This window comes from Polypterus senegalus, chromosome 16 (genome assembly GCF_016835505.1).
Source record: "Polypterus senegalus isolate Bchr_013 chromosome 16, ASM1683550v1, whole genome shotgun sequence".
NCBI classification, from domain to species: domain Eukaryota; kingdom Metazoa; phylum Chordata; class Cladistia; order Polypteriformes; family Polypteridae; genus Polypterus; species Polypterus senegalus.
The window spans coordinates 39,400,733-39,426,119 of record NC_053169.1 but is presented as its reverse complement, the minus strand read 5'-3'; the positions used below and the strand labels follow the sequence as shown (position 1 = coordinate 39,426,119).

Here is a 25,387-nt window from a genome sequence, read left to right as displayed (position 1 = left end):
TGCTTGAGTTTTTTGATCAGTTATTAAAGACACAATGGGGCCAAGGAGGTTACAGCAGAGGTGGTAAGACTTCAGGGGCCACTATAAGATACATCTGGGACAATGCTGTCCTTCAAAAAACACAAAATACCATTCAGCTGTTGAAAAGAACTGGTTCTTTAAAGGCTATGGAATGCTCAGGTTAACAAAGACATCAGAAGTCAAAAAGGGTTTGTTTTAGTGTAGTTTTCCTGGAGTGAGATAATGGCCATTCCTGAGCCAAGAAATTATTAAAGAGCTTAGCGGAACTGACCACAGAGAGGGGTTGAAAGCCACCTTCATTCCAGAGATTATTTACAGATGGAGTCTGAAGTATAGACGGTAACAAGCACTCCGTGTATAGAAGAAACCAGAATGAGAGAAAGAGGCAGAGACAGAAAAGGGTATGGTAGTTAATAAGAGTGAGCATTTGGTGTAGAATGGTCTTGGTTCTATGTTTAAGACTGTGTAGGTATGCCCAAGAGGTGGTACATGTATTATTTCCAGTAAAGATTAGTACTGTACTTTTGTGTTGCTCCCAGTGTTTACCTAGAGCAGGGGTCACCAACCTTTTTGAAACTGAGAGCTACTTCAAGACTACCGAGTAATAAAAAGGGCTACTTGAAACTTCCTAAATAACATAAAGTTGCACGGTTCACCTTTAATAATAATAATAATAATAATAAATATTCATATATCATGTCCTTTTTGTACTAACCAATACCTTTGTAATATTTTTAAACAAATCATGAACTCTGTTCCATGTTTGTACAAATTACCTGTTATGTAAGATGTGCTGTTCTAGATTGGAAATAGGAAAGGATAAAGATTAGCACCATCTAGTGGTGAAATTCAACATTTCTTTACTTAGGGAACAGCCAGTCTCTGGGCAATGATGTCATCAAGCTGAGCCTCAGAGAGTAAAAACAAACGGAGAGCAGCCGTTTGTCTTACTTCCTTTGTTATAAATGTTCAGTTTGGCATTGTTGGTACGTAGAAATGTTTTATAGCTATTCATTTCTCTGTATTAATGAATATCGGTGAGTCTGTTAAGTATTTGAAGTTATTTAATGAAGTATGTTTAAGGTAAAATGTTCTAGCAACTTATCGCTGTTATCGGAGTTTTCACTGCATTAAAAATTTACTTGTTAGCGTACCTTTTTCTGACTTTCTTACCAGCTTTGCACAGATAATGTTTGCCATTTTATTTTTTTTTTTACGTATTTGTAAAGAATGAATAATTCTGCCATTAAGTTTATTGTGTGAATTTGTATGTAAATTTCTCACTTTATTTTGTTTACTATTTACTTGTAGTTTTACCCTATTCCAACTGGCTTCAGTAAAGAAAGCAAACTGGAAACGCTTGTCTGCGTGGTCATTGGAAAGGAGTTTATCTGACTGACAGAGGACAGGACATAAGATTAAAAAAAAACAAAACAAAAAACAACATCTCTTATCATTTTAAAACGAATCCTATCACATTTGTACTAATCGCCAGATCTATAGCATTTAAAACAAAGCATCATATCTGTTACACCTTTGAACAAATTATTTTTCACATTTTTGCACAATATTTGAGTTTCACTCAAACATCTGTTATCTCTTTCTTTGTCTGTAAATGTCTGTTAGTGGGAAGCCTGACATTGCATGCTGTTCACCAGTATACTGTAATCTGGGGTATACTTTGACACTGCAACTCTGAATGAGTCTTGTGGATGCGCATCAGTAAGGCATGTTCTGTGTTTGAAGTTCTTGTCAGAAAAGGCTGATCACAGAGATAGGTTGAACCAAAAAGGCAGGCATCTTTCATAGCTGTTGTGCATACACCTTTGTATTTTTCTGTGTCCACTTGACACCAAATTTGGTGCTTCCTGATGGGCATTGAGGTGGAGGTAATTTTGTAGTATTAGGATTTCATTCTCCACCTGTCCAGCATCCAAGTTGAACGTTGCACTTAGCTGCTCAGCAGTGCATGTCATTTCCACTTGCATGAAGGAATTTGAAGTTAATGACACACATGGCTCAAGTCACAAAATCTGTTCTCAAACTCTTGCCCAAGTCTGTTTATGACTTGAGAGTATGTTTCTGCAGCTTTGTTAAAAGCTCCAGATGCAGAAGCATTGTCATTCAGCATTGACTGCACGGAGGTAAAGTGCAGGACTTTTTTTCTCTGTAAATGCACACAGAAAATGTTCATCTTAGCTTTAAATGCATTTACAGCGCTTATCATGTCTGCGACAGTCGTACCTCTGCCTTGCAGCTCACAGTTCAAATGGTTCAACTTGCCAGTGATGTCCGTTAAAAATGCAAGGTCAAGTATCCACTCAGTGTTCTCGAGCAGCAAGGAGTCTACCCCCTTTGGATTGCATGAGCTCTTTGATTTCTCCCAAAAGTGGCAAAAAATGCACAAAACACGTCTCCTGCTGAGCCATCGGGTTTCTGTGTAGTAACAGGTCACCATATTCAGCTGACAGCTCCTCCAATAGTACCCGTGAATATCTTGTTGTTTGGCTTTGGAGCGGATGCCATTTATGATCTTCACGACGGGAGTCATCACATGATCAAAGCCGGTCACTTTTGCACATATCGCCTCCTGGTGTATGATGCAGTGGTAATGTAGAAAGTCTGTGTCACCTTTGCATTGCGCAAAGAAACCTGCATGTTGGCGCGTAATGGCAGTTCCCTGTTTGTAGTCACCGACACCAGCTTTTCCAGTGGTATGTTTTTCTCCACGAAGAACCTCTTCAACATGTTGTAGATGTCAACTCCCCTCATTGTTCTCTTCGGGCAGTAGTTCAGGAGTTCTTCTTTTGTGGAGAAATCATCAAACATCATTTGGCCAAACATTATCAGCTGTGATGTACTGTACTGTCCACGGACTCGTCGCACTGGATGCTAAACCACCTGCACTTAACCAGATCCCGGTCCAGCTGCTCTGTCAAGTTTTCGGACATAGCTGACACTCTTCTAAGCATCATACTTGCCCCCAGTTAGATATTGGAGAGAGTGATGATGACATTGGGACCATTCCTCTCGTCTTTGAACACAGTGTTTGCAATTATCATCATTGCTTTTTTTTCCCCCCAACACCTCCCCGTCCAAAAAGGCTTTCTTCTTTATTATCAAAACATTTGCAGCTCTAAATGAAGCTTCATTTGCTTTTTGTGAATTTTTCACCAGCTTTGTGAAAAAAGACTGCTGTTTGTCTATAGCTGCCTTTAACTCACTTTTTCTGCACGTAGTGCACTGCCAGGTGGGTAGTTAGCATGGAAGCTTTTGTGACACATGCTGAAGTGTCTCTACATTGTGCCGCTTTGCTGTTGCCACAGTCGCCCTGCATATGAGACATACACACTTTTCTTTCACTGTCATATAAAAGAACTCTTCCTCCCAATTATTGTGAAAATGGTATGTTTTCTTTCACTTTTCTGCCGTTTTTCTTTATTTTTTGGGAGTAGAAAACAAATCTAGCTCCTCATCATAGCTATGCCCGTTTGCTTGTCTCGGTGAAGAGTGAGATGGAGGTTTGTCTGGCACACAATATTGAACTTTGACTGCAGACAATCCCCCAATCTACATCGATGAAAGTGTTGTTGATTCAAAAAGAACAGCAACACAATTGAATACAATTTTTATCAGAGTTCCATGGTGTATTTTTACAACGTGCGCTGTGGGCAACTGACATGGTCCCTGCCTAGAGTGTTTTCAGCTTGCATATTCACCAGTTTTTAGGGAACTGATTCACTGTGTGTGTGGGTTTTTCTTTTTTTGTTCAACTTGAAGGTAGGCATCTTTTCCCATTAATATGAAAATATGTAGTGTTAGGATGAACTTTTTCTTTTTTATACATGGTTCCTTTCTCACAATGTCTGTTTGCTAATAGGATGAGAGTCTGTTGTGGAATCTTATTGTGGTACTAAGCTTTCATTGTTTTGATCAAAGCACACATTGTGGGGAGCATTAACAGACACAACATCTTCACACACACCTACAGTAAGTTGGTATGAAAGAGGACTTTACCCTGACTCTCGGTCTCTTTTATTTAAGACTTTCAGGTCCACCCCTCACAAGCCTCTTCATGATAAAAACAAACAATGACTGGACACTATACTCTGCAGTACTTTAGAAGTGTTAACAAGTAGCTGAAATACAAAGGCAGCAAAATTTCAGGTAACTTGAATTCCTCATACTGATAAATGAACAAAATGCAATACCTTATGAAGTCTGTAGTAATGGACAGGCACGTCCTCCAACAGACATGACTCTTTAATAAATCTCAGTAAAGCTTCCTTGACTGTCCTTCCTTGCTGGTCGCTGTGTATTTTGGGTGTATGTTTTAGGATGTAGTCACATCCCCTTTTCAGAATGATCTGTGGAGATAAAGAATTCTTGTTAATGGCCTACTATTATCACGTCTTCTGGAAGTTCCTGAGACACTTGGAAGATGTTACATCTTATTGTATTCATAGTAGATGGGAGATCAGTCAGGCGCTTTCAGACCATTCTGCCCAACAGCAGGAGTTCCTCTAACGTTTACTCTGTTTTTCAAAACTAAACATAAAATCTGTAAACATATGAAGAAAATACTACAAGGGTGGCTGGTTGTAACTTTTAGTTGAAAAAAAGGTAAAGATGCTATGGAAAAACAACTCAAGAAGCAGATAAGTCAATTAAGCCTTACAGTGAATATGTGTGCTTATGGAGGCATGGTTTGTAATGGTCTGGTGCTTTCCTATCCATGGTTGGCGCTGCTTTGTAGCAAGAGCAGCTGGGGTGGGCTCTAGGTTCTCATAATCCTGAAGTGAACTATGCTGATTTATTAAATGGATACAGGGATAGGGTTCATTGTCAAGTAAAATAAAATTTAAAGTCAGCTTTAAAATAATTTCTAAAACACCATATTAATTAATTACAAGAAACACAAGTAAGAAATGGTGAGTGACTTATTGCACATTTTAATAGCTCTCTAGATTCAATGGACTGCAAAACTATATCAACCTTATTTAATGTTATTTTTACACCCAGAAAAATTAGCCAAAATACATTGAAATTTTTTTAAACAAAGAAAAAAATGTTGTTACATGTAACAGGGACATGTAAATATCAAAACGTCAACATAAATACAGTAGAAAAGGTATGTTTAGTGTCCACTGCTATATTGATGCAGATTTAATAACCGTTATCTGTATGATTTGTTCTGAGACACAGCCAAAGTTGCAATTGGGGCAGTAACAGCATGTTTCTTTGCACATATTTCTTAGATTTTCTTTCTGTTGCTTGTTCATGAAAGGGCAGAATGTCAGTCAAGGCCTGCATGATCGATACGTCCCTTGTTTTAATGCAGGCTACCACGGTGCAAGGCTTAGTGATTTCAGATTTCCTCTGACAAAAACTGACAGTTGTCGTATTGTGAACAGTGCTTTGGGGGCTAGCACCTTGCTTGTCCTTTCATTTGAACACAACTGATTTGCCTTTTTGTCATGCAACTAATGTCGCACCATGGTGAAGCTTAACATGACCGAATTCAACGGGCATATCACTGGGGTTCTTTCATACAGTTCCGTATCTTGCATGAGTTTCACTTTCCTTTTCAACGTCTGACAACCAATTCACATTGTCATCATTCTCAGTTGATTTGAGCAATGATTCAGTTTTAGTTCATTCTAAAATTGCCTTTACTGCTTTTCATTTGCTATTGTGTTTTCCATTGGAGGCTGTGCCTCATTCATGAATATTGATGAGTTACCATAACAAGACAGAAAGCATAGATTTTTTTTTGTGCTGCATAATATTCATTTATCTGTTAGATGGCAGCAGAATACTATCTCAAGAGTTATTCAGTCTTTACACTATAAATTGTATCATTATATGTCATCCCGAGCTTGACCAAGGTTTAACCGTAACTGCATAGAATTCTGAGTCAGAGTCACAACTCGAGGTTAAAAGCAAGGGGCTTAAGTCAGTTTAGTAATTAATAGACAGAGGCATGCTCCGTGTCACATAGTGATAATGAATGGGCATGTGTGTTAGTTACCAGTCCACAGTTTAGCTACCATGACACCCTGCATATGCCCCAAAGTACTTTGTCCATTTAGGGCATAAAAAAATATAAAAAATAGAATAGAAAATCTGTGCAGTAGATGCATAAAATGTTAAGCTACTTGCCACCTATACTTGGTTCTGAATGGCTCCTGCTAATTATTTACCAATCAATTAAGGGGAGATATCCATCTATGTTATAAGAAAAGTTTAAAAAGGAAATACTGATTATATCAAAATGCTGAGTTTCAATGGAACACAAAAACTGTTATCATTATTGTTTGCAGGCGAGTTAAGGCTTTTTATTTGCTTAAGCCCACAGCATTCCTCACATGAAGTCGGTATCAGGCAGCTTTTCAAAATATGAAAAAAGAATGCAACACAGATTAGCACTGATAAAGTTGCCAGACAGTTGCATCACTGCCAGCTGCATACCAGGGATTTAACTTTATTGTTGGATAAGATACAGTATGTTGCACAAGTGTGTTTTGGATGTTTTTCCTTACTATAATATCAGTCAGGCATATCAGAACAAATCCTGTGTTCCAGATATGGTGCTTATCATAGAACTTGGTAGAATTTTTTTGTCTCTGTAATCCATTCCAAGAAGTTTGTTTTTATTTCCATATCCCAAAGATGGGTGGGTTTAAATGGCAGTCCTAAATTGGCTTTGTGTGTCTGTATGTATGTGTGTATGAATGAGCTCTGTGATGGGTTAGCACCCTGTACTGGGTTGGGTTTCTGCCTTGTGTCTACTGCTGCCATGTTAGACTTTGTTCCCCTGCCCAGCCATTCTGAATTGGATTAGGTTAGTTTGGCAATGGTACGTTATGGCTATTCATTTCTTCAGCAGTGAACATGCACTTCTGAGATTTAATGCATTCCGGCAAGGACAAAGTTCATTTCAGAGGCTTATACCATTTTAGACAAGCCACTGGCTGAATTGACCTGGCACAGCATTTTAACTTTCGAACTGTATTAAAACACTCTTTTCACAGAAGTCTTACCCAGCGGGGGAAGTAGGCTTCAGGCTCAAAGTACTTTCCAATATGTACTGTCGCCTTGTAATTTCCCAGGTCTACTTGCAATGCGTAAGCTGCTAGGAGAAAGTAGATTTCTTCTTTATGGGTGCATTCAGAATGTAAGACCTTCTCCTTCATGTGGCAGTAGTAGAGATGTCTGGCGGTCCTGTCACTAAAACCAATAAGAACATGATTCATATAAAATCCAGAAAATCACAGTCTGATTAAAAAAAAAGCTGCATGGTGTGTGATCTGTGCAACTCAATTTTTCCATCGTGACTTTTCCCTAGGATCACTACTGAAATGGGTGGGGCATTTCCCATCAAAGTTTAGGATTATGGGGGAAATGTATTTATTCACTCCATATAGATAAGTGTCTGTGACTCTTTGTGTAAAGCAGCATTACCTAGCTTCACTTATACTCTTTCCTTCTGTTTCCATCAGTGTCCCCAAGTATGTGACTTACTGTGTAATACTTCTAATCGATCAAAGTTATTGCTGCCTTTGAGATTTTGAAAACCAGAATTCGGTCCCCAGGCAGCATTCTCTGTTCAGAGTAGAGATATATAATTCCAATAGACTGCCACAGGAGACCTTCATTCCCAGAAGGCATTTGGTCACTCTCCTTTGCACAGCTTTGAGTTGTTATGCCTTTTGTACAATTGTGACAAAACTGCAGATTATTGTACAATTTGTCTCACTAGTTCCACCTACTGTCTTAGAATAACATATCATAGTTTATATTAAGATCCATTGTTTGACATTCCTTGGTACTGTATATGTTTTTCTTTTTTTTTTTAACAAAATAACCTGACATTTTATTAGACTTTTCAAAAACTTGTAGACATAGTCTAGAGAATGGAAATATTGTGTCAATGTAAACCCCTAAACCTTTGTCAGAGGTTGCTTCCTGTAGGTTGGCTTCATCCATCTTGCATTTATAACTAATATTTTTTTTGTAGCTATACCCTTTTGTCTCTCATGGGTTAACAAACTTGTAAATCAATCTTGTTATCTTGTGGTACATTCTATTATGTGTTGTGCTGGATATAGTAAATGGCCTCCTCCCATTTTCTTATGTGCTTTATGATGGTACACACTGTCAATGAGACCATATCTTATGGATAAAGATTAATATTTGTGTGTACTTCATACTTTTTCACTCTGTTTGAGATTGAGAAGGTCACATTGACAGAAACAATGTTGCAAGTAAAGCCTTTGCCATGCTGTAGACCTAAAGGTTCCGAGACCATTGTGTGGTAAATAAATTAGTTTATTGAGAATACTTTATTTTTTGGCTGTTTTATTTTTTCCAAAATAGTGCATATATTATGAACAAATATAGTTTGTGCATCAAGCATTATTGTAACATTCATTACAAAGCCTGCTTAACACCAGTTAAGGGTTTGGCATTATTGATTAGAAGACAAGAACTGATGCTGGATTGGATGCCTGTCCATCCCAAGGTATGCTTTCATTGGCAAATTTAGTGTTATTAATTGACCAAATATGTAGATATTTAGGATGTGAAGGCAGAACTGAAGTGCTAGAAAATCCATGCAAACATGGAAAGAATGACAACTGCATGCAGAAAGTGTCTGGAACACATCTGGCTAAGATGAATAAAAACTGACAGAAAAGTGTGGACTAAAAAACTGAAAGTAATGACAGTGATTTAATATCTTCGCAAAACGAGGTAAAAGATTAAAAAAATGCAGTAAAGCTACATAACACAGATAAGGTTTATCACAATTCTGAAGTATCAATATTTTATAACTTGAAATATTACCTTATTAGTCTTCCATTTCCTACGTAATACTGAACATTAAATCTGACACAGAATAAAGGACCAGACTTGCCAAATCCCTGTAAAAGCAAAAAAGAAAAAAAAAATATGTCAGGGATCCATTGCTTGTAATGTAATAAAGCAGACTACAGTGGAACCTCGGGTCACGAACGTCTCGGACCACGTAAAAATCAGATTACGACCAAAAAGTTCGCCAAACTTTTGCATCTGTTCACGACCACACACTCGGGTGATGAACAAGCCAGTTTCCCTTCCAGTCGTATGCGCCGATGATTTCCACACGTGTTCAGTTCCTCCTTGTGCATTCTCTGTGCAGCGAGCGAGAGAGCGCAAAAAGGCAGTAAGGCCAAGAAGGCAGTTAAACAATGCACCGGGCTTGTTTTTAAAGAGACTGCAAGGTTAGTTTTCTCTGTTCAAGGTTCTCTCAGTGTTATTCAATGTTTTTACATTTAGTTTACTATTACACTGTGCATTCTATGGTATAATTAACTATTTTTGTGCTTACAAATCTTTTAAAAATATATATATATATATTTACATACAGCTTGTATGGTCCGGAACGGATTAATTGTATTTACATACAATCCTATGGGGGAAATTACTTTGGGTTGCAACCAGAGTTTTGGAATGAATTACGGTTGTGACCCAAGGTTCCACTGTATATTTAATTTAAATTCTTGGCCCATTATCAGAACCACCCTATTAATTATTCAGTTGACACCAGTTTTAACTTTATAGTGCATCTGTTTAATCCACAGTACAGTAATGTAAATTTCTACACATGTGAGGCACAAGCAGATAAAGAAATACACTAACTCACACTATTAGGAGTGGGCTAAACCCAGCACAGCATTGCCTTCCTAGTTTGGAGGAGGGCTTCCTCAGAAGGTCACTGCACCTATCTCCACAGTTTACTGGTCTCTTGCTTACTATACCAATTTCAGGCCTCATCAGATCAGAAATGTTTTATTTCAAATATTTCTAATGTTTGTGTACTGCCGGACTGCTGTCAAATTGCAATGTACCCAGTATTCCTATCACCTCCATGTTGCTTTAACTAGGGATTATTCTGTATGCTTCACTATTGTGTACTGTATGCAAGTCAGCCTGATAAACCTCAGCTGTCCATTACAATGTCTAGTTACTCAACTCAAGAGTGGCCTGCATTTTAGATATGCCTCAGTGAATATTCCTTGTGTGTCAGTGAAGTACAGTGTTCAGAATGCACACACATCTCAGGTCAAGGGAGTGACTTTAAGAATTTTGTTAGAAGTCAGTAAAACATACAACACAATATTTATTCAACACATATAAGACAATATACCCATCCAGAGAGCAGAAAAAGAAACAGATTATGTATTGTAAAAATCAGCAATGGTTTACCATGTTACTTAAACTTTAATACATGTACACCACTTCCTAAAGAACTTCTGAATTGTTCCTCATAAAGTGATTTTTTTCTAATTTTAGGTATAACACTAACTTTTCTCATAGTGTTATGATAAGACAGTGTACAGTTGTCCCAGCTGACCAAAGTAAGACAGTATACCAGCAGTGCAGTGTACGTTATCACATTAAGTAGCAATGCCCAATCAGTAACTGTGCTGTAAATGGATTACTGATTAATGTGATTTCAAAACTGTCTGATAAGTAAGAAAAGATTTGTTTTTCCAAAAGGTTTGAGTAGGAGAATTTCTCAAAAAATGTGAACTAGTAATGAAGCGAAGAAGGTGCCTTGTAACATTGCTTACAAGTAAGGTTTTGACCCAGGTCCATTTTGGTAAGTCTAAATTCACAAAGACATTACTTAGTGTTTCGTGCAAATTTGTCAAGTGTAAACTTTCATTTATCTTAAAATCTCGTTAAAAGTTTTGATCCCAACACAATTTCACATTATATAGTTGTTTTACTCTTTTAAAAGTGTTGTTATAGCTTGGACATACTGCCTACAGCTTTATTACAGCTATAAAGAATAATTGCTACAGCAGTTAATGAGTGTAGGTAAGATGGGTTGGCCAGGTTTTTTAGGAAAGCCCCTAAATTTCATGTATTAATTGAAATTTTTTTTTCAATGGTTATATTTATGGCACTGTGTTTCAAATTATCCAAGTATAGATCCTTTCAATGTGGAAAACTCTGGAGGACCCGGTTTCAAGCACATTGTCATATCATATACACTAGTTAGGATTGGACCATGCAGAATGCATGCTGATTCTAGAGACATGTATTGCAGAGGGGTAGGAAATCTGGACCTCACTCTGAGTGCTGCCTCATGGGCCTCCTATTTTGAAAGTACTGGTGGTACATTTATCGAAATCTCTGCTGGCCTTTAGTTTCTGGATTAACCAGATACTCACTAGTAAACAACACTCTGAATAAAAACTTTGCCTGACTTTTCTGATTTCACTTTCAACTGTGTCTGAATTAATGAAAAATGTATAACCTTTTATGAAAAAACATACAGAAAAACAATCATATTATGTACTATCACCTAATTACCATACATTAAATTATAAAAATGAAAAAGAATATTGACTAAAAAAGTGTAAAAAGCAAAAAACTAAATGCATTGTACCATAAGCATCAGAATGAATAAATGAAAGTAGAAAATTAAATAGAATTGCAAATGAATAATCAATCATTCACCATAAACTGTAGCATCTTCCAGATTTTATGGTTGTGGTGTGATGACTACTGACTGACAGCTGCAAGCTGTTCTTATTGCCAATAGCAACAAAGTTGACATAATGCGAGTGAATTTTTACCGCACTGATGTTCACTTTAATGTGCATAAATACACCCACTGGCCATTTTATTAGGTACACTTTTGCAAATGCTTGTTAATGAAAATATTTAATCAGCCAATTGCATGGCAGCAACTCCATGTATTTAGGTATGTAGACATTGTTAAATCGACCTACTGAAGTTCAAACTCAGCATCAGAATGGGGAAGAAAGGTGATTTATGTGACTTTAAATGTGGCATGGTTGTTGGTGCCAGACAGGCTGTTCTAAGTATTTCAGAAACTGCTGATCTACTGGGATTGTCACACACAACCACCTCTAAGGTTTGCAGAGAATGGTCCAAAAAAGGTAAAATATTCAGTGAGTGACAGTTCTATGGACAAAAATGCCTTTTTGATGCCAGAGGTCAGAGTACAGGGTGGGCCATTTATATGGATACACCTTAATAAAATGGGAATGGTTGGTGATATTAACTTCCTGTTTGTGGCACATTAGTATATGTGAGGGGGGAAACTTTTCAAGATGGGTGGTGACCATGGTGGCCATTTGGAAGTCGGCCATTTTGGATCCAACTTTTGTTTTTTCAGTAGGAAGAGGGTCATGTAACACATCAAACTTATTGGGAATTTCACAAGAAAAACAATGGTGTGCTTGGTTTTAACGTAACTTTATTCTTTCATGAGTTATTTACAAGTTTCTGACCGCTTATAAAATGTGTTCAATGTGCTGCCCATTGTGTTGGATTGTCAATGCAACCCTCTTCTCCCACTCTTCACACACTGATAGCAACACCGCAGGAGAAATGCTAGCACAGGCTTCCAGTATCCGTAGTTTCAGGTTCTGCACATCTCGTATCTTCACAGCATAGACAATTGCCTTCAGATGACCCCAAAGATAAAAGTCTAAGGGGGTCAGATCGGGAGACCTTGGGGGCCATTCAACTGGCCCACGACAACCAATCAACTTTCCAGGAAACTGTTCATCTAGGAATGCTCGGACCTGACACCCATAATGTGGTGGTGCACCATCTTGCTGGAAAAACTCGGGGAACGTGCCAGCTTCAGTGCATAAAGAGGGAAACACATCATCATGTAGCAATTTCGCATATCCAGTGGCCTTGAGGTTTCCATTGATGAAGAATGGCCCCACTATCTTTGTACCCCATATACCACACCATACCATCAATTTTTTGTTCCGACAGTCTTGGAGGGATCTATCCAATGTGGGTTAGTGTCAGACCAATAGCGATGGTTTTGTTTGATAACTTCATCATTCACATAAAAGTTTGCCTCATCACTGAACAAAATCTTCTGCGTAAAATGAGGGGCCTGTTCCAATTTTTGTTTTGGCCATTCTGCAAATTCAGTGCGCCGATCTGGGTCATCCTCGTTGAGATGCTGCAGTAGCTGGAGTTTGTAAGGGTGCCATTTGTGAGTAGCTAATATTCGCCGAAGAGATGTTCGACTAATGCCACTCTCCAGTGACATGCGGCGAGTGCTACGTTGTGGGCTCTTGCTGAATGAAGCTAGGACAGCCACTGATGTTTCTTCATTAGTGACAGTTTTCATGCGTCCACATTTTGGCAAATCCAACACTGAACCAGTTTCACGAAACTTAGCAAGCAGTTTGCTAACTGTAGCATGGAAGATGGGTGGTCTCGTAGGGTGTCTTGCATTGAAATCTGCGGCAATGACCCGGTTACTGCGTTCACCAGACATCAACACAATTTCTATCCGCTCCTCACGTGTTAACCTCTGCGACATGCCAATGGCTGTAAATAAGGAGAAACTTATAAATAACTCATGAAAGAATAAAGTTACGTTAAAACCAAGCACACCATTGTTTTTCTTGTGAAATTCCCAATAAGTTTGATGTGTCACATGACCCTCTTCCTATTGAAAAAAACAAAAGTTGGATCCAAAATGGCCGACTTCCAAATGGCCACCATGGTCACCACCCATCTTGAAAAGTTTCCCCCCTCACATATACTAATGTGCCACAAACATGAAGTTAATATCACCAACCATTCCCATTTTATTAAGGTGTATCTATATAAATGGCCCACCCTGTAGAATTGCTAGACTGGTTCGAGCTGATAGAAAGGCAACTGTAACTCAAATAAACACTTGTTACATCCAAGGTATGCAGAAGAGCATCTCTGAATGCACAAGACATTAAAACTTGAAGCAAGAGACCACACTGGGTGTCAGTCCTGTCAGCTAAAAACAGACAACTGAGACTACAGTTTGCATGGGGTCACCAAAATTGCACAATAGAAGATTGGAAAAACGTTGCCTTGTCTGATGAATCTTGTTCTGCTGCAACTTTCGGATGGTAGAGTCAGAATTTGGTGTTAACAACATGAAAGCATGGATCCAGCTTGCCTTGTATCAATGATTCAGGCTGGTGGTGATGGTGTAATGGTGTGGGGGATATTTTCTTTGCACACTTTGGGCCCTTTAGTATTAACTGGGTATTGTTTAAATGCCACAGCCTATCTGAGTATTGTTGCTGACCATGTCCATCCCTTTATGACCGCAGTGTACCCATCTTCTGATAGCTACTTCCAGCAGGATGAAATGATACGTCACAAATCTCAAATCCTCTCAGTCTGGCTTCTTGAACATGAGAATGAGTTCACTGTACTCAAATGGCCTTTACAGTCACCAGATCTCAATCCACTAGAGCACCTTTGGGATGTGGTGGAATGAGAGATTCACATCGTGGATGTGCAGCTGACAAATCTGCAGCAACTGTATGATGCTATTATGTAAATATGGCCCAAAATCCCTGATGAATGTTTTAAGCACCTTGTTGAATCTATGCCATGAGGAACTACGGCAGTTCTGAAGGCAAAAGGAGGGCCATCCCGGTACTAGCAAGGTGTACCTAATAAAGTGGTTAACAGGTGTACAGTATTGCATTCACTCGTACTTAGCTTGCTCTGCATGAATATATACATCAGTATAGTAATTTAGCGTGTAAAGCTATGCAGTATCTGATTGATACAGAGGTACTGGTCATACATACTTTACTATTAAGTAAAATTCTCATGTAGATTCACAACCCAGTAGTAAAATTGTAAATTAGATAATAATAACCATCCCTGCTTTAGTTCTTTAAAGTACTAATTTATTTATTCATGGACTGCTTGTATACCAAATGAAAAAGGCTATAATTATGTCCAATTTTTTAAAGAACTTTCTGATGTATACTTAAAAAAAACAGACATTTTGAAAGAATGTCGTTTTAACAATAGTAATTCTCCCAGTTAAAATAAGAACACAGGACAAGATGATAATGTCTCATATACAGTAACACATCTAATCATGTTAAAGTTAAATTATAATAAGTCTTTATAACAATGTGTAACTAAGTTTTGCTTTAATAGTCACCTTTAATATCATGGTGTTATGCCGAGATAGATCCAAGTTGTGTGATTATAGCACTTATGTTCTTTGTCATTGTCTCCTAACAGTCGATACCACACATCTGAATGTTCATGCTACCTCGTGTAGTCAATTTAATACTAAATGAAGGGCACTATACCTGGCTGTGTTTCCCTTTAAAATAAAGATTGCTGCTGTAGCATTTCGCTTTCATTGGAAGGTAGATGTTTGTTCATTTGAAAACAAGTTGGGAATGATATCGTCACTTTTCTGGCCAGCTTTCTCGTGCATTATATAATAAGCATAATAGTGGCCAACCACACTGTAAATAACAGCTCTGATCTTTTTCCTGATAAAACTGGTGCATAGGAATGGCAATTAAGTCAAATAACCAGTTTCTGGAAAGTGCAGAATAGCAGGTTTTCTATGGTCTACATATGAGTCACACTTTCTTAGGAATTAAAGACTTTACACTAAAGAGCCTCACAACAAGGTTGTCATTTTATAATATGTTTGTATTATGCCAGGTGAAACCACAGAAGAAAGTGAATACTGTACAAGCGATGGTGCATGATTATCAGCCTGCATCAAAAGCTCCATTCCATGACAGCAAGTGGGTTACTTACTTTGCCGGATTCTTTTTTCCAATCCTTAGAAAAGTACTTGGAGAGCTTTTGTTCCAGATCAATAAAAATAGACTCATTATCTGCAATAAAATAAATAAAACATTTTGGTTATTAAACCCTAGTAGCAGGTCTTTAGTGAACTAGTGTCTTTAGATTCAGTAAACATGAAATTCACTGAGTGTTATGACAACCTTCTTTTGATGGGATTTATAGTGATAGGCACTATAAAATAGTAAGAGACAGGCTTCATTATGCATCTCTTTGGTTTATAGAAAAAATATTTTGTACAGTTAACACTGTACAGTATGTAAAGTAAAGCATATTGGCATAGTGTTCACAAGGACAATTGTTTATATATTCATAATACAATATGCATGTAATGGCTAATAGTTGGCAGCTGCCCAAATGGTTGCAAGAGGTAAGGGCAATGCCAGAATGGCACAGCACAAATTAAAGTTCAGCAAACAACATTCAGGGTAAAGTTAAGAGCCACAATAACAGAAGAAGCAATCATGTATATATCACTGTAAAAATGCATATACCTCTTGGGTCTATCGATCACCCGAATATAAGCATACTAACATAGGACAATGTTGGGAGAAGGTGATGCAAAAGTGGGCCAGGATGCCAGACCATCTCTTTAGAAAGAGAGTGAAGCCAACAAGGGGAACACCACAGATGGAAATTGAAGGCTCAATATATAGGGACACTGGGACCCTCTAGAGTTTTATCCTGTTGTCCTTGGAGCAAACAGAAGTCTGTCCTTAACCCTAAAAGTAATTAGTGGCAAGTGGCCCTGGATGGAACCTGAAGCATCCTAGATGCAAGGAGATATTGGAGTGCAGTGTAAGTAGCCGAAAGGGGGCTAACAGTGACTGGACAGGAGGGGAGGAGACAACAAGAGATGAAAGACAAATGTTTTTGGTGCTGGAATGGTAGGTTTTGTGGATGAACATCCTATTAAATAGATGTGAGCTTAAAATTCTTTAGACAAATCCAAAAAGTCTTTAGATTTGTTATTTTGCACCCATTTGTTCGCTTGTACTTTAAGTAGCCCTATGTTCACCTTTCCCTGTAGTTACTCTTGTTCATAAAAGTGATGTATCACTATGTAGGAGCATGCATGTTTTATATATTATATATTTATAATATATATATATATATATATGATAATTAGAATATATTCTAGTACAGGCAAGTACAGTGCATCCGGAAAGTATTCACAGCGCATCACTTTTTCCACATTTTGTTATGTTACAGCCTTATTTCAAAATGGATGAAATTCATTTTTTTCCTCAGAATTCTACACACAACACCCCATAATAACAACGTGAAAAAAGTTTACTTGAGGTTTTTGCAAATTTATTAAAAATATAAAAACTGAGAAATCACATGTACATAAGTATTCACAGCCTTTGCTCAATACTTTGTCGATGCACCTTTGGCAGCAATTACAGCCTCAAGTCTTTTTGAATATGATGCCACAAGCTTGGCACACCTAACTGCATTTCCTTCAGATTGAGCATCATATCAACACAGACCTTGTAAATCCTTCAAAGTTCCAACTACATACGTACATAAATAAAATAAAGTAGAAATGTGTGACATCACAAACAAAAGTTCCATAAACTTCCATTATATGTGAAGACAGTCAGAGTAATATGGTTCGACTGAAAGTGTAACTTTGTGGTTAGGAGAGTTTCACAGGCTTTACTACACACATTATAATTTCAATATATGGTTTATCAGAGTGCAGGCAAGGCTTGTAGAATTAGGGCAGTGACTTAGTTTTTTGTTGATACTTTCATTTTGGTTTAGTTGACTTTCTGTGCAGTGTGTGCTAAAATGGTCTGCAGTTGAATGTGAGAGATGCGAATCAGGTCTTCCAAATCTTAAGTCACAATTCTCTTTCAGAAAAGACTGGTTTAATCTTATCTGGTGACAGATAAGCGACAGTCCCAAGTAGGGGAGTTATAGTACTAAGAGTCTTGGTCAAGGGTACAACTGTAAATGTAAACGTTATCATGTCAAAGAACATCTATTGGGTGCACAAGTGGCTGTACTGCAGGCATTCTACCAGACAGTGATGGTGAACCATGAGCCTAATGTTGCTTCCCTGTAACACTTATTGTATATGGTGCCTATTAAACTAATACATACATCTTTGCAATAGAGGAAAGAAAGATGAGCTTGAAGAAAAGCCCACGGGGACATACGATACGGTTAGGTCCATAAATATTTGGACAGGGACAACTTTTTTCTAATTTTGGTTCTGTACATTACCACAATGAATTTTAAATAAAACAACTCAGATGTAGTTGAAGTGCAGACTTTCAGCTTTAATTCAGTGGGTTGAACAAAATATTATTATAGATTGCATAAAAATGTGAGGCAACTAAAGCATTTTTTTAACATTTATTTCAGGGGCTCAAAGTAATTGGATAAATTAAATAACTGGAAATAAAATGTTCATTTCTGATACTTGGTTGAAAACCCTTTGTTGGCAATGACAGCCTGAAGTTTCGAACTTATGGACATCACCAGATGCTGGGTTTCCTCCTTTTTAATGCTCTGCTAGGCCTTTACTGCAGCGGCTTTCAGTTGCTGTTTGTTTGTGGGTCTTTCTGTCCAAAGTTTAGTCTTCAACAAGTAAAATGCATGCTCAATTGGGTTAAGATCATCAGGTGACTGACTTGGCTATTCAAGAATTTTCCACTTCTTTGCTTTAATAAACTCCTGGGTTGCTTTGGCTGATTGTTTTGGGTCATTGTCCATCTGTATCATAAAATGCCGCCCAATCAATTTGACTGCATTTAGCTGGATTTGAGCAGACAGTATGTCTCTGAACACCTCAGAATTCATTCGGCTGCTTCTGTCCTGTCACATCATCAATAAACACTAGTGTCCCAGTGCCACTGGCAGCCATGCACGCCCAAGCCATCACACTGCCTCCACCGTGTTTTACAGATGATCTGGTATGCTTTGGGTAATGAGCCTTAATGCTCTGCCAGGCCTTTACTGCAACGCCTTCTCCATACTTTTTTTCTTGCCATCATTCTGGTAGAGGTTGATCTTGGTTTCATCTGTCCAAAGAATGATTTTCCAGAACTGTGCTGGCTTTTTTATATGTTCTTTAGCAAAGTCCAGTCTAGCCTTTCCATTCTTGAGGCTTATGAGTGGCTTGCACCTTGCAGTGCACCCTCTGTATTTCCTTTCATGCAGTCTTCTCTTTACGGTAGACGTGAATATCAATATGCCTACACCCTGGAGAGTGTTGCTCACTTGGTTGGCTGTTGTGAAGGGGTTTCTCTTCACCATGGAAATGATTCTGCAATCATCCACCACTGTTGTCTTCCATGGACGTCCAGGTCTTTTTGAGTTGCTGAGTTCACCAGTGCTTGCTTTCTTTCTCAGGATGTACCAAACCACTCGTAATATTGTAGCAATTTCTCGGATGGGTTTTTTCTGTTTTCGCAGCTTAAGGATGGCTTCTTTCACCTGCATGGAGAGCTACTTTGACCGCATGTTGTCTGTTCACAGCAAAATCTTCCACATGCAAGCACCACACCTCAAATCAACTCCAGGCCTTGTATCTGCTTAATTGATAATGACATAACGACAGACTTGCCCACACCTTCCCATGAAATAGTCTTTGAGTCAATTGTCCAATTACGTTTGAGCCCCTGAAATTAAGGGATTGTGTTAAAAAAATGCTTTAGTTGTCTCACATTTTTATGCAATCTTTTTGTTCAACCCACTGAATTAAAGCTGAAAGTCTGCACTTCAACTGCATCTGAGTTGTTTCATTTAAAATTCATTGTGGTAATGTACAGAACCAAAATTAGAAAAAAGTTGTCTATGTCCAAATATTTATGGACCTAACTGTATGGTGAAGATATACTGTATAATGAGGACTTCCTGTAGAAGATATACTAGTTGTGGTCTACTAGGGGAAGAGACAATTTTATCTCTTAACTACCCCTGGAGCAATGGCAATTCCCCATGAGGTGCTGGAAACTATAGTTAGAAAAATCTAGTCTACATTGACATGCCCAGTGTGTTACCATTATTGAAAATGAGATACGGTATTTCTAAAACCATAAAAAAAACAACTTTTTTTTTCTCAATTGAAATATTAAAACTACTATTAAATACTAAAACAATGAAAGCACAGGTTAAAGCTAAAGTTGGTCCTTTTCATCAAAAATATATACAATCGGCAGGAAAAAAAAACTAACTGACAAAAGCAAGACTGAAAAGGACAATAAGGCATAGCAACAATGACGCATGTGAAGGACAAGAACAATGTGAGAGTTCAGCTGCAAATTATTTGCTTTGTTTCTCCTACTAGTCTGAGAAACAAAAAATGTGATTAGGAAACCAGACATAATAGTTTGTCCCATGCTCCTGAGAACAGTATTATTTATAATTTGAGGGGGAAAATATTAAATAAAAATAAGGTTCTAACACTGCCAAAAGCTGCACAGCAGAAATTCTGTTTAATAAAACATTAAGAAAAAATAGTACAAGAATGAGATATTGAGGATTAGTTACGCATTAATTTATTTTATATCTGTAACAGAAGAAAAACAAAATATACAGAGTGTCCTGGATGGATTGGAAAGTGGTATGTTCAAAGCCCACAGATAATCCCTTGCACTGACCTGAGCAAATCATAGGATTTACATGACCTCATGGGTGGCATAGTTGTCAGGTGTTCCCCATGTTTTCATAGGTGTTTCTGTGGGTCTTCCTCCCACATTATAAAGACACGTTATATTGTTTGAAAACTTTTAAATTGGCCTGGTATAAGAAAGTGCACAAGTGTTTTATCATGCATTGGCAAGCCTTTTAGGTTGGGATCCTGCCAGGATAGGCTGCAAACCCTTATGACCCTGAATTATAAACAGGTGTGCTACAAAATTGATGGTTCTTATTTGTATATTACACTTTACTGGCAAAGTACTTAAAGATAAAGTCACAATATAAAATTAAGACTACTTAATATTTTTACACACGCTACACACTTTTAATTCAGATGACTAAATTAAACTGAGAAAAACTACTCCACTGGTTTTGCGTGAGACACCTCTAATAGTAAGTATGCTGTTTTCTGTCTTAAGTCACAGGAATTGTTTTATAGCCTGTGTATTACTGGCTCCTTGTTCAACCCCTCAAACTAAGGAATTCCAGACTGCATTTTTTTTTTAAGGAATGAGTAAGGCTTGGACAAATAACAAAGAGCCTTTGTCAACAAGGTAATCTGCAAGCAAAATACCAAAAAAAAAAAACTGTACCTTTTTATTTGGTATTAAAAAAAAACAAACAAAACAAACAAGAGCAAAGACAAAAAAATAAGAAAGTATATTTTAATCAATGCAAATACTCTCGAGTCTTTTATGATGCAGTAAATCCCACCTTTTACAATGAATTTGTCTTCTTACCCACAAAATATTCATTGATTTTAAATAACAGAAAAACACAAAAAAGTGATAACTTTGTCCACATTAAATCAATAGATGTTATTTAGGGAATGCATGTTCCCATTTTCCTGCATTAGTTCACATATTTGCATTTTATAATCCACTTTTCCACTTTATGATCACATGGTTTACTGTAAGTCATATATTTTAAACTGCTAACCAAATTTTCATATTTGTGGAAGTATCCTATCGTGAATCGGCTAGTTTATCAATATGTATAAAGAAAAAGAGAACTTGATAATTGATGAATGAATAGACACATAGGACGATAAGGTTAAATATAAACTGTTGTCAATTGTTTTCACAAGTCCTAGCTGTGTGTGGTCTTCAGGACAAAAAAACAACCTGAAGACTCCGTAGAAGTTTTACTATATTGGTAAACCTGCAGAGGCGTCAGCTAAGTGGGCCGGACAGGTTGTATCTTTTCTGAGATGGATGTGTAGTTGAGTGCAAATGTGGCACAAATTGAGTGGGACAAGCTGGAGCCTGTCTCAGACAAACATATGGTAGCTCATTATGTGAATGTATAGCGTGAATGTACAACAAAGATGAGTTTGTCTACTTGGATTGAATGAGAAGTGTGGTGCATGCAAGTGCTAAAAAATTTAAAACTGCCTGCACGTGCCATCTCGCCATGTGCAAGTTACATTTGCCTACGTTCACACCAACTCCCGTGGCTGTGGTTGAATTTGAGCAGAGCGGACTACTTTATACACACACACACACACACACACACACACACACACAAATGTCTCTCGTAATGAGAACTGAGGTGCATGCAAGTACTGAAATTTTTTTAGAAGTGCATGCATGTGCCATCTACTGGCTGTGCTTGAGCGTGAGCAGAGCGGACTGCTCCATATCCACACACACACACACAGGTTTTTTGTTTATATATGTCTAATATGTACTGCATATGTATAAACTGTACTCCAAAATGTATTTATTATCAGTCCTGACAAATACAGTCCAGTTTTTTGGGGACAAGACACTGGTAAAAACATCTGTTTCTACCAATTCTAGATAGTTGCTCCTCTAGATTAAAAAAAAAGAAAAATTGGAGTATCCAGATAAAAATCATATAGAGTTCCTAAGTCATAATGCTGGATCCATGTTGTTACAGTGCTACCATTGTTCCAAGAGAAAGATGTAAATAACAGATACTGTAGAAATATTGTATAAGATTTGTTTTACATTTCAATCTAATACAATTCTAAATGTATGTAAGGACTATGTAGGTTGATCTATCTTTGAAACCTACTCACCTTTAAGAACACTCAAGCCAAAAAAGTGTGGATCCTTAATACTCAGTTGTTCACAGACACAGCTGAAGAGCTCATGACCAAGTGCTTTGACCTAAAAATAGAAAGACCAGTAATTTTCACATAGACAAATTCAAGATCATCAAAATAAACCACACGTGGTTGTTATTTATAAAATGTTAGACAAAGAAGTCGGATTTTATAAGATGTTTGTGGTGCACAATTGCATGGTATAGTACTGTACATTAATACACAAATCATATGATATTTTCAACTGAAAAGTTCACTAACATTTTTAAAAATACATATTTATACACAAACATGCACAACTTACATGAAATGAGCCCTTGCTGCACCTCTCATTCTATGAACATTTTTTTTTTAAACCTGCCAAAAACAAACTGTTGAACTGACCTGTCTACTTAATATAACACTGAACCCACTGAATCTCCTCAGGTATGGCGCTGGAAGGGTAAAACCTCACCAGAAAATGAAGAAAGTCAGCTTATTGTTTTGTGTGGTTTTTCAGTTTTCCTTTGCATTCCCTATTTCTGTTAATGTCCAAGTGGAACAGTTGTTCTTGTTTTCTGATTTTCTTTTACTCACATTACTTTCAAATTACACTTGGTATGGTAATTTAGAAGGTAGAATCAAAATACTTACACCAACGGTAACACTGAGTTGCTCATTATTGGGCACTTGCACACAAACAACTCGCTCCTGCTTGCTCATGATGACCAAGGAAACTGTTCAAGATTCAAAGAAAAAGTTTACTTTTAATTACTATCACAGACTTCAAACACTGTAATTTCTTCAGTTGGTGTTAACCAAAGGCTGAGCTACATACATTTTACCTATGGGGGAAAAAACAATAACAGAACAATTATTCATATGTAATACTCTGGTCATATTACAGGATCAAAATATTATTCCTAAGACAAGATTTTCTATCTATTTTCCTAGTTTCCTTTTCACACAATGCAGTTGCTTTGAGTATGAGCCCATCCTGGTAGGTTAATTTAGACGTGATGATGAACCAAACAAGTCTTTGAAATATTTAAGGAAACTGGGCTTCCTGGAGAACACCCACATGGACAAAATTACAATATGCAAAATCCAGTAAATGGAAAACTGGTCTTTACATCTATGAGGTGATCATGTTATTTAATGTGTTGACATTTTGTTATTAAAGTTTTTAAAATTTTTTTTTTTTTTAATAAGTTAACTCAATGTAAATCTCTGCACATTGATTCTAAACAAAAACAAATAACTTCCCATCAACGGTGATAAAAGTCACTTGCAGGCTATAAAAGTTTACCAGCCAGTCATATTTTGTTCTCTAAACACCATTTTCAAATACTGGGCTTCACTTTCCCTGGAAGGCTTTATCAATTCCACCTTAATGCACTTTCACCTTTGACTAAGTATTTATGCTACCACTTGCATTTTTTCTTTATTGTTTGATACCTCTTTAGTTTTTGTGAAATACTCAACAGAAACTCATCAGAGCTTAACATGCAATGTCAACACATCCATCCATTTTTCTACTTATAAAATTAGTGTTGTTGGATTGTGAACATTTTATTGCAGTTTTCTTGTGAACATTTTATTACAGTTCAATAAAATACCAGCTAAAATCCTCATACACCCATGAAGCGTCCTGCATATCATCATATAACAAGCAACCTTTACTTTTCATAGTATCTTGTTATACAAATACCACTATAAACTGCTGTTACAAAAATAAAGATATAGGAAAATTGTTCACATGTATTTCTGTTAGAATTTGAGCACAGAGTGACTTTCTAGGGTCACACACCTAGTCAGAGTGGAGGAATGAAACATAGCAAGGACACTCCTATTTGAGGTTCCAATGTCTTCATATAGAGCACTTCAGTCAAAAACATCAAAATCAGCCCCTCATTCAATGCGACTGTTTCCAAGGTTGCATTTGAAAGTTCGAAGCACACTTAATCAGTGATAACTGATGCTGATTTAAACAGGCTCTTAGAAAGAACAACAACCTGTCCTTGTAGGAAATGAAGCAGTCAGCTACAAAATTTCTGTTACAGCAGAAAGTAAAGACCAAGTCATACAGATATCAAAAAGACCTGAAATGAACATTAACTCTACAGTAAAGCAATCCAGATAACAAAATACTTCAGTACTAAGAAGGCATAATGGCTCAGTGGTAGCTTACACATTTACTTCCACAATAAGAGCACAATTCATTTGTGTTTTTATACACCATTAATTACACAAAACTTATGACCTGACAACAGACCCATGATCCCCTTATTAAATTGATCTGTAGTTCATTGTTGCAGATGGCTGGAAACTACTCCAGCAGCACTAGGCACCAGAAGGGAACAAATCAAGGGTGGAATGCCAGTCCATCCCAAAGCACACTCATGCACAAATTTGCACTTACTCATAAGGAGCCAACTAAAACTTACTAATGGCCTAATTAGAGCATTTTTGAAAACTATCAGTAAAACTGTAGAACACAAGCGGAGATCCACAAGACATGTAAAGAACATGCAAACTTGATAGACCACTCCTCATATCTGTAACTTCTTCATAAAGCATCCATCCTGTTAAAAAAAAAAAAAACACCCTGAACTCTCACATTTCTATAAGCGTTGACTCCAAATTTGGCTTTTACTTTATAGATTGAGTAAGCCATGCAACATTAGTTCAACTGCCCATGTTACAATATTAGATATCCACGCATTTGTTCATGTTTATGAATCTACTTTTTGTGGAAACTAAGAGCCAATCTTTGATACATCATGCACAAGGTAAAAATCAAACACCAAAATGCTCTTATATTAGGCCAGCTTAGATATCAAATGAACATGCAAATTCATGAAATGGAGTGGGAGCACCAAAGTACAATCAAAATCCAAATGGACACAAGTGGAACATGCAAATGTCACACAGACAACAACTACCCTGGGAACTGAAATCTGGAATTATGAGGATTCAGCATGGACC

At 37.3% G+C, this 25,387-nt stretch overlaps 1 protein-coding gene across 2 annotated transcripts in view; it reads right to left on the bottom strand.

Moving 5' to 3' along the window:
• LOC120516677 (FERM domain-containing protein 6-like) overlaps positions 1-25,387 on the bottom strand; it is a 77,297-nt gene that overhangs the window by 20,067 nt on the left and 31,843 nt on the right. The window contains exons 2-7 of one of the 2 annotated variants that reach the window (XM_039738530.1): positions 23,054-23,136; positions 22,394-22,484; positions 15,646-15,725; positions 8,869-8,945; positions 7,065-7,251; positions 4,233-4,388 (exon numbers count right to left, since the gene is read on the bottom strand). In XM_039738530.1, coding sequence (XP_039594464.1) covers positions 4,233-4,388; positions 7,065-7,251; positions 8,869-8,945; positions 15,646-15,725; positions 22,394-22,484; positions 23,054-23,122 — 660 coding nt within the window. In that variant the 5' untranslated portion in view covers positions 23,123-23,136. Of the gene's footprint in view, positions 1-4,232; positions 4,389-7,064; positions 7,252-8,868; positions 8,946-15,645; positions 15,726-22,393; positions 22,485-23,053; positions 23,591-25,387 lie in introns of those variants that run through there. The other variant, XM_039738531.1, reaches the window with a different exon arrangement.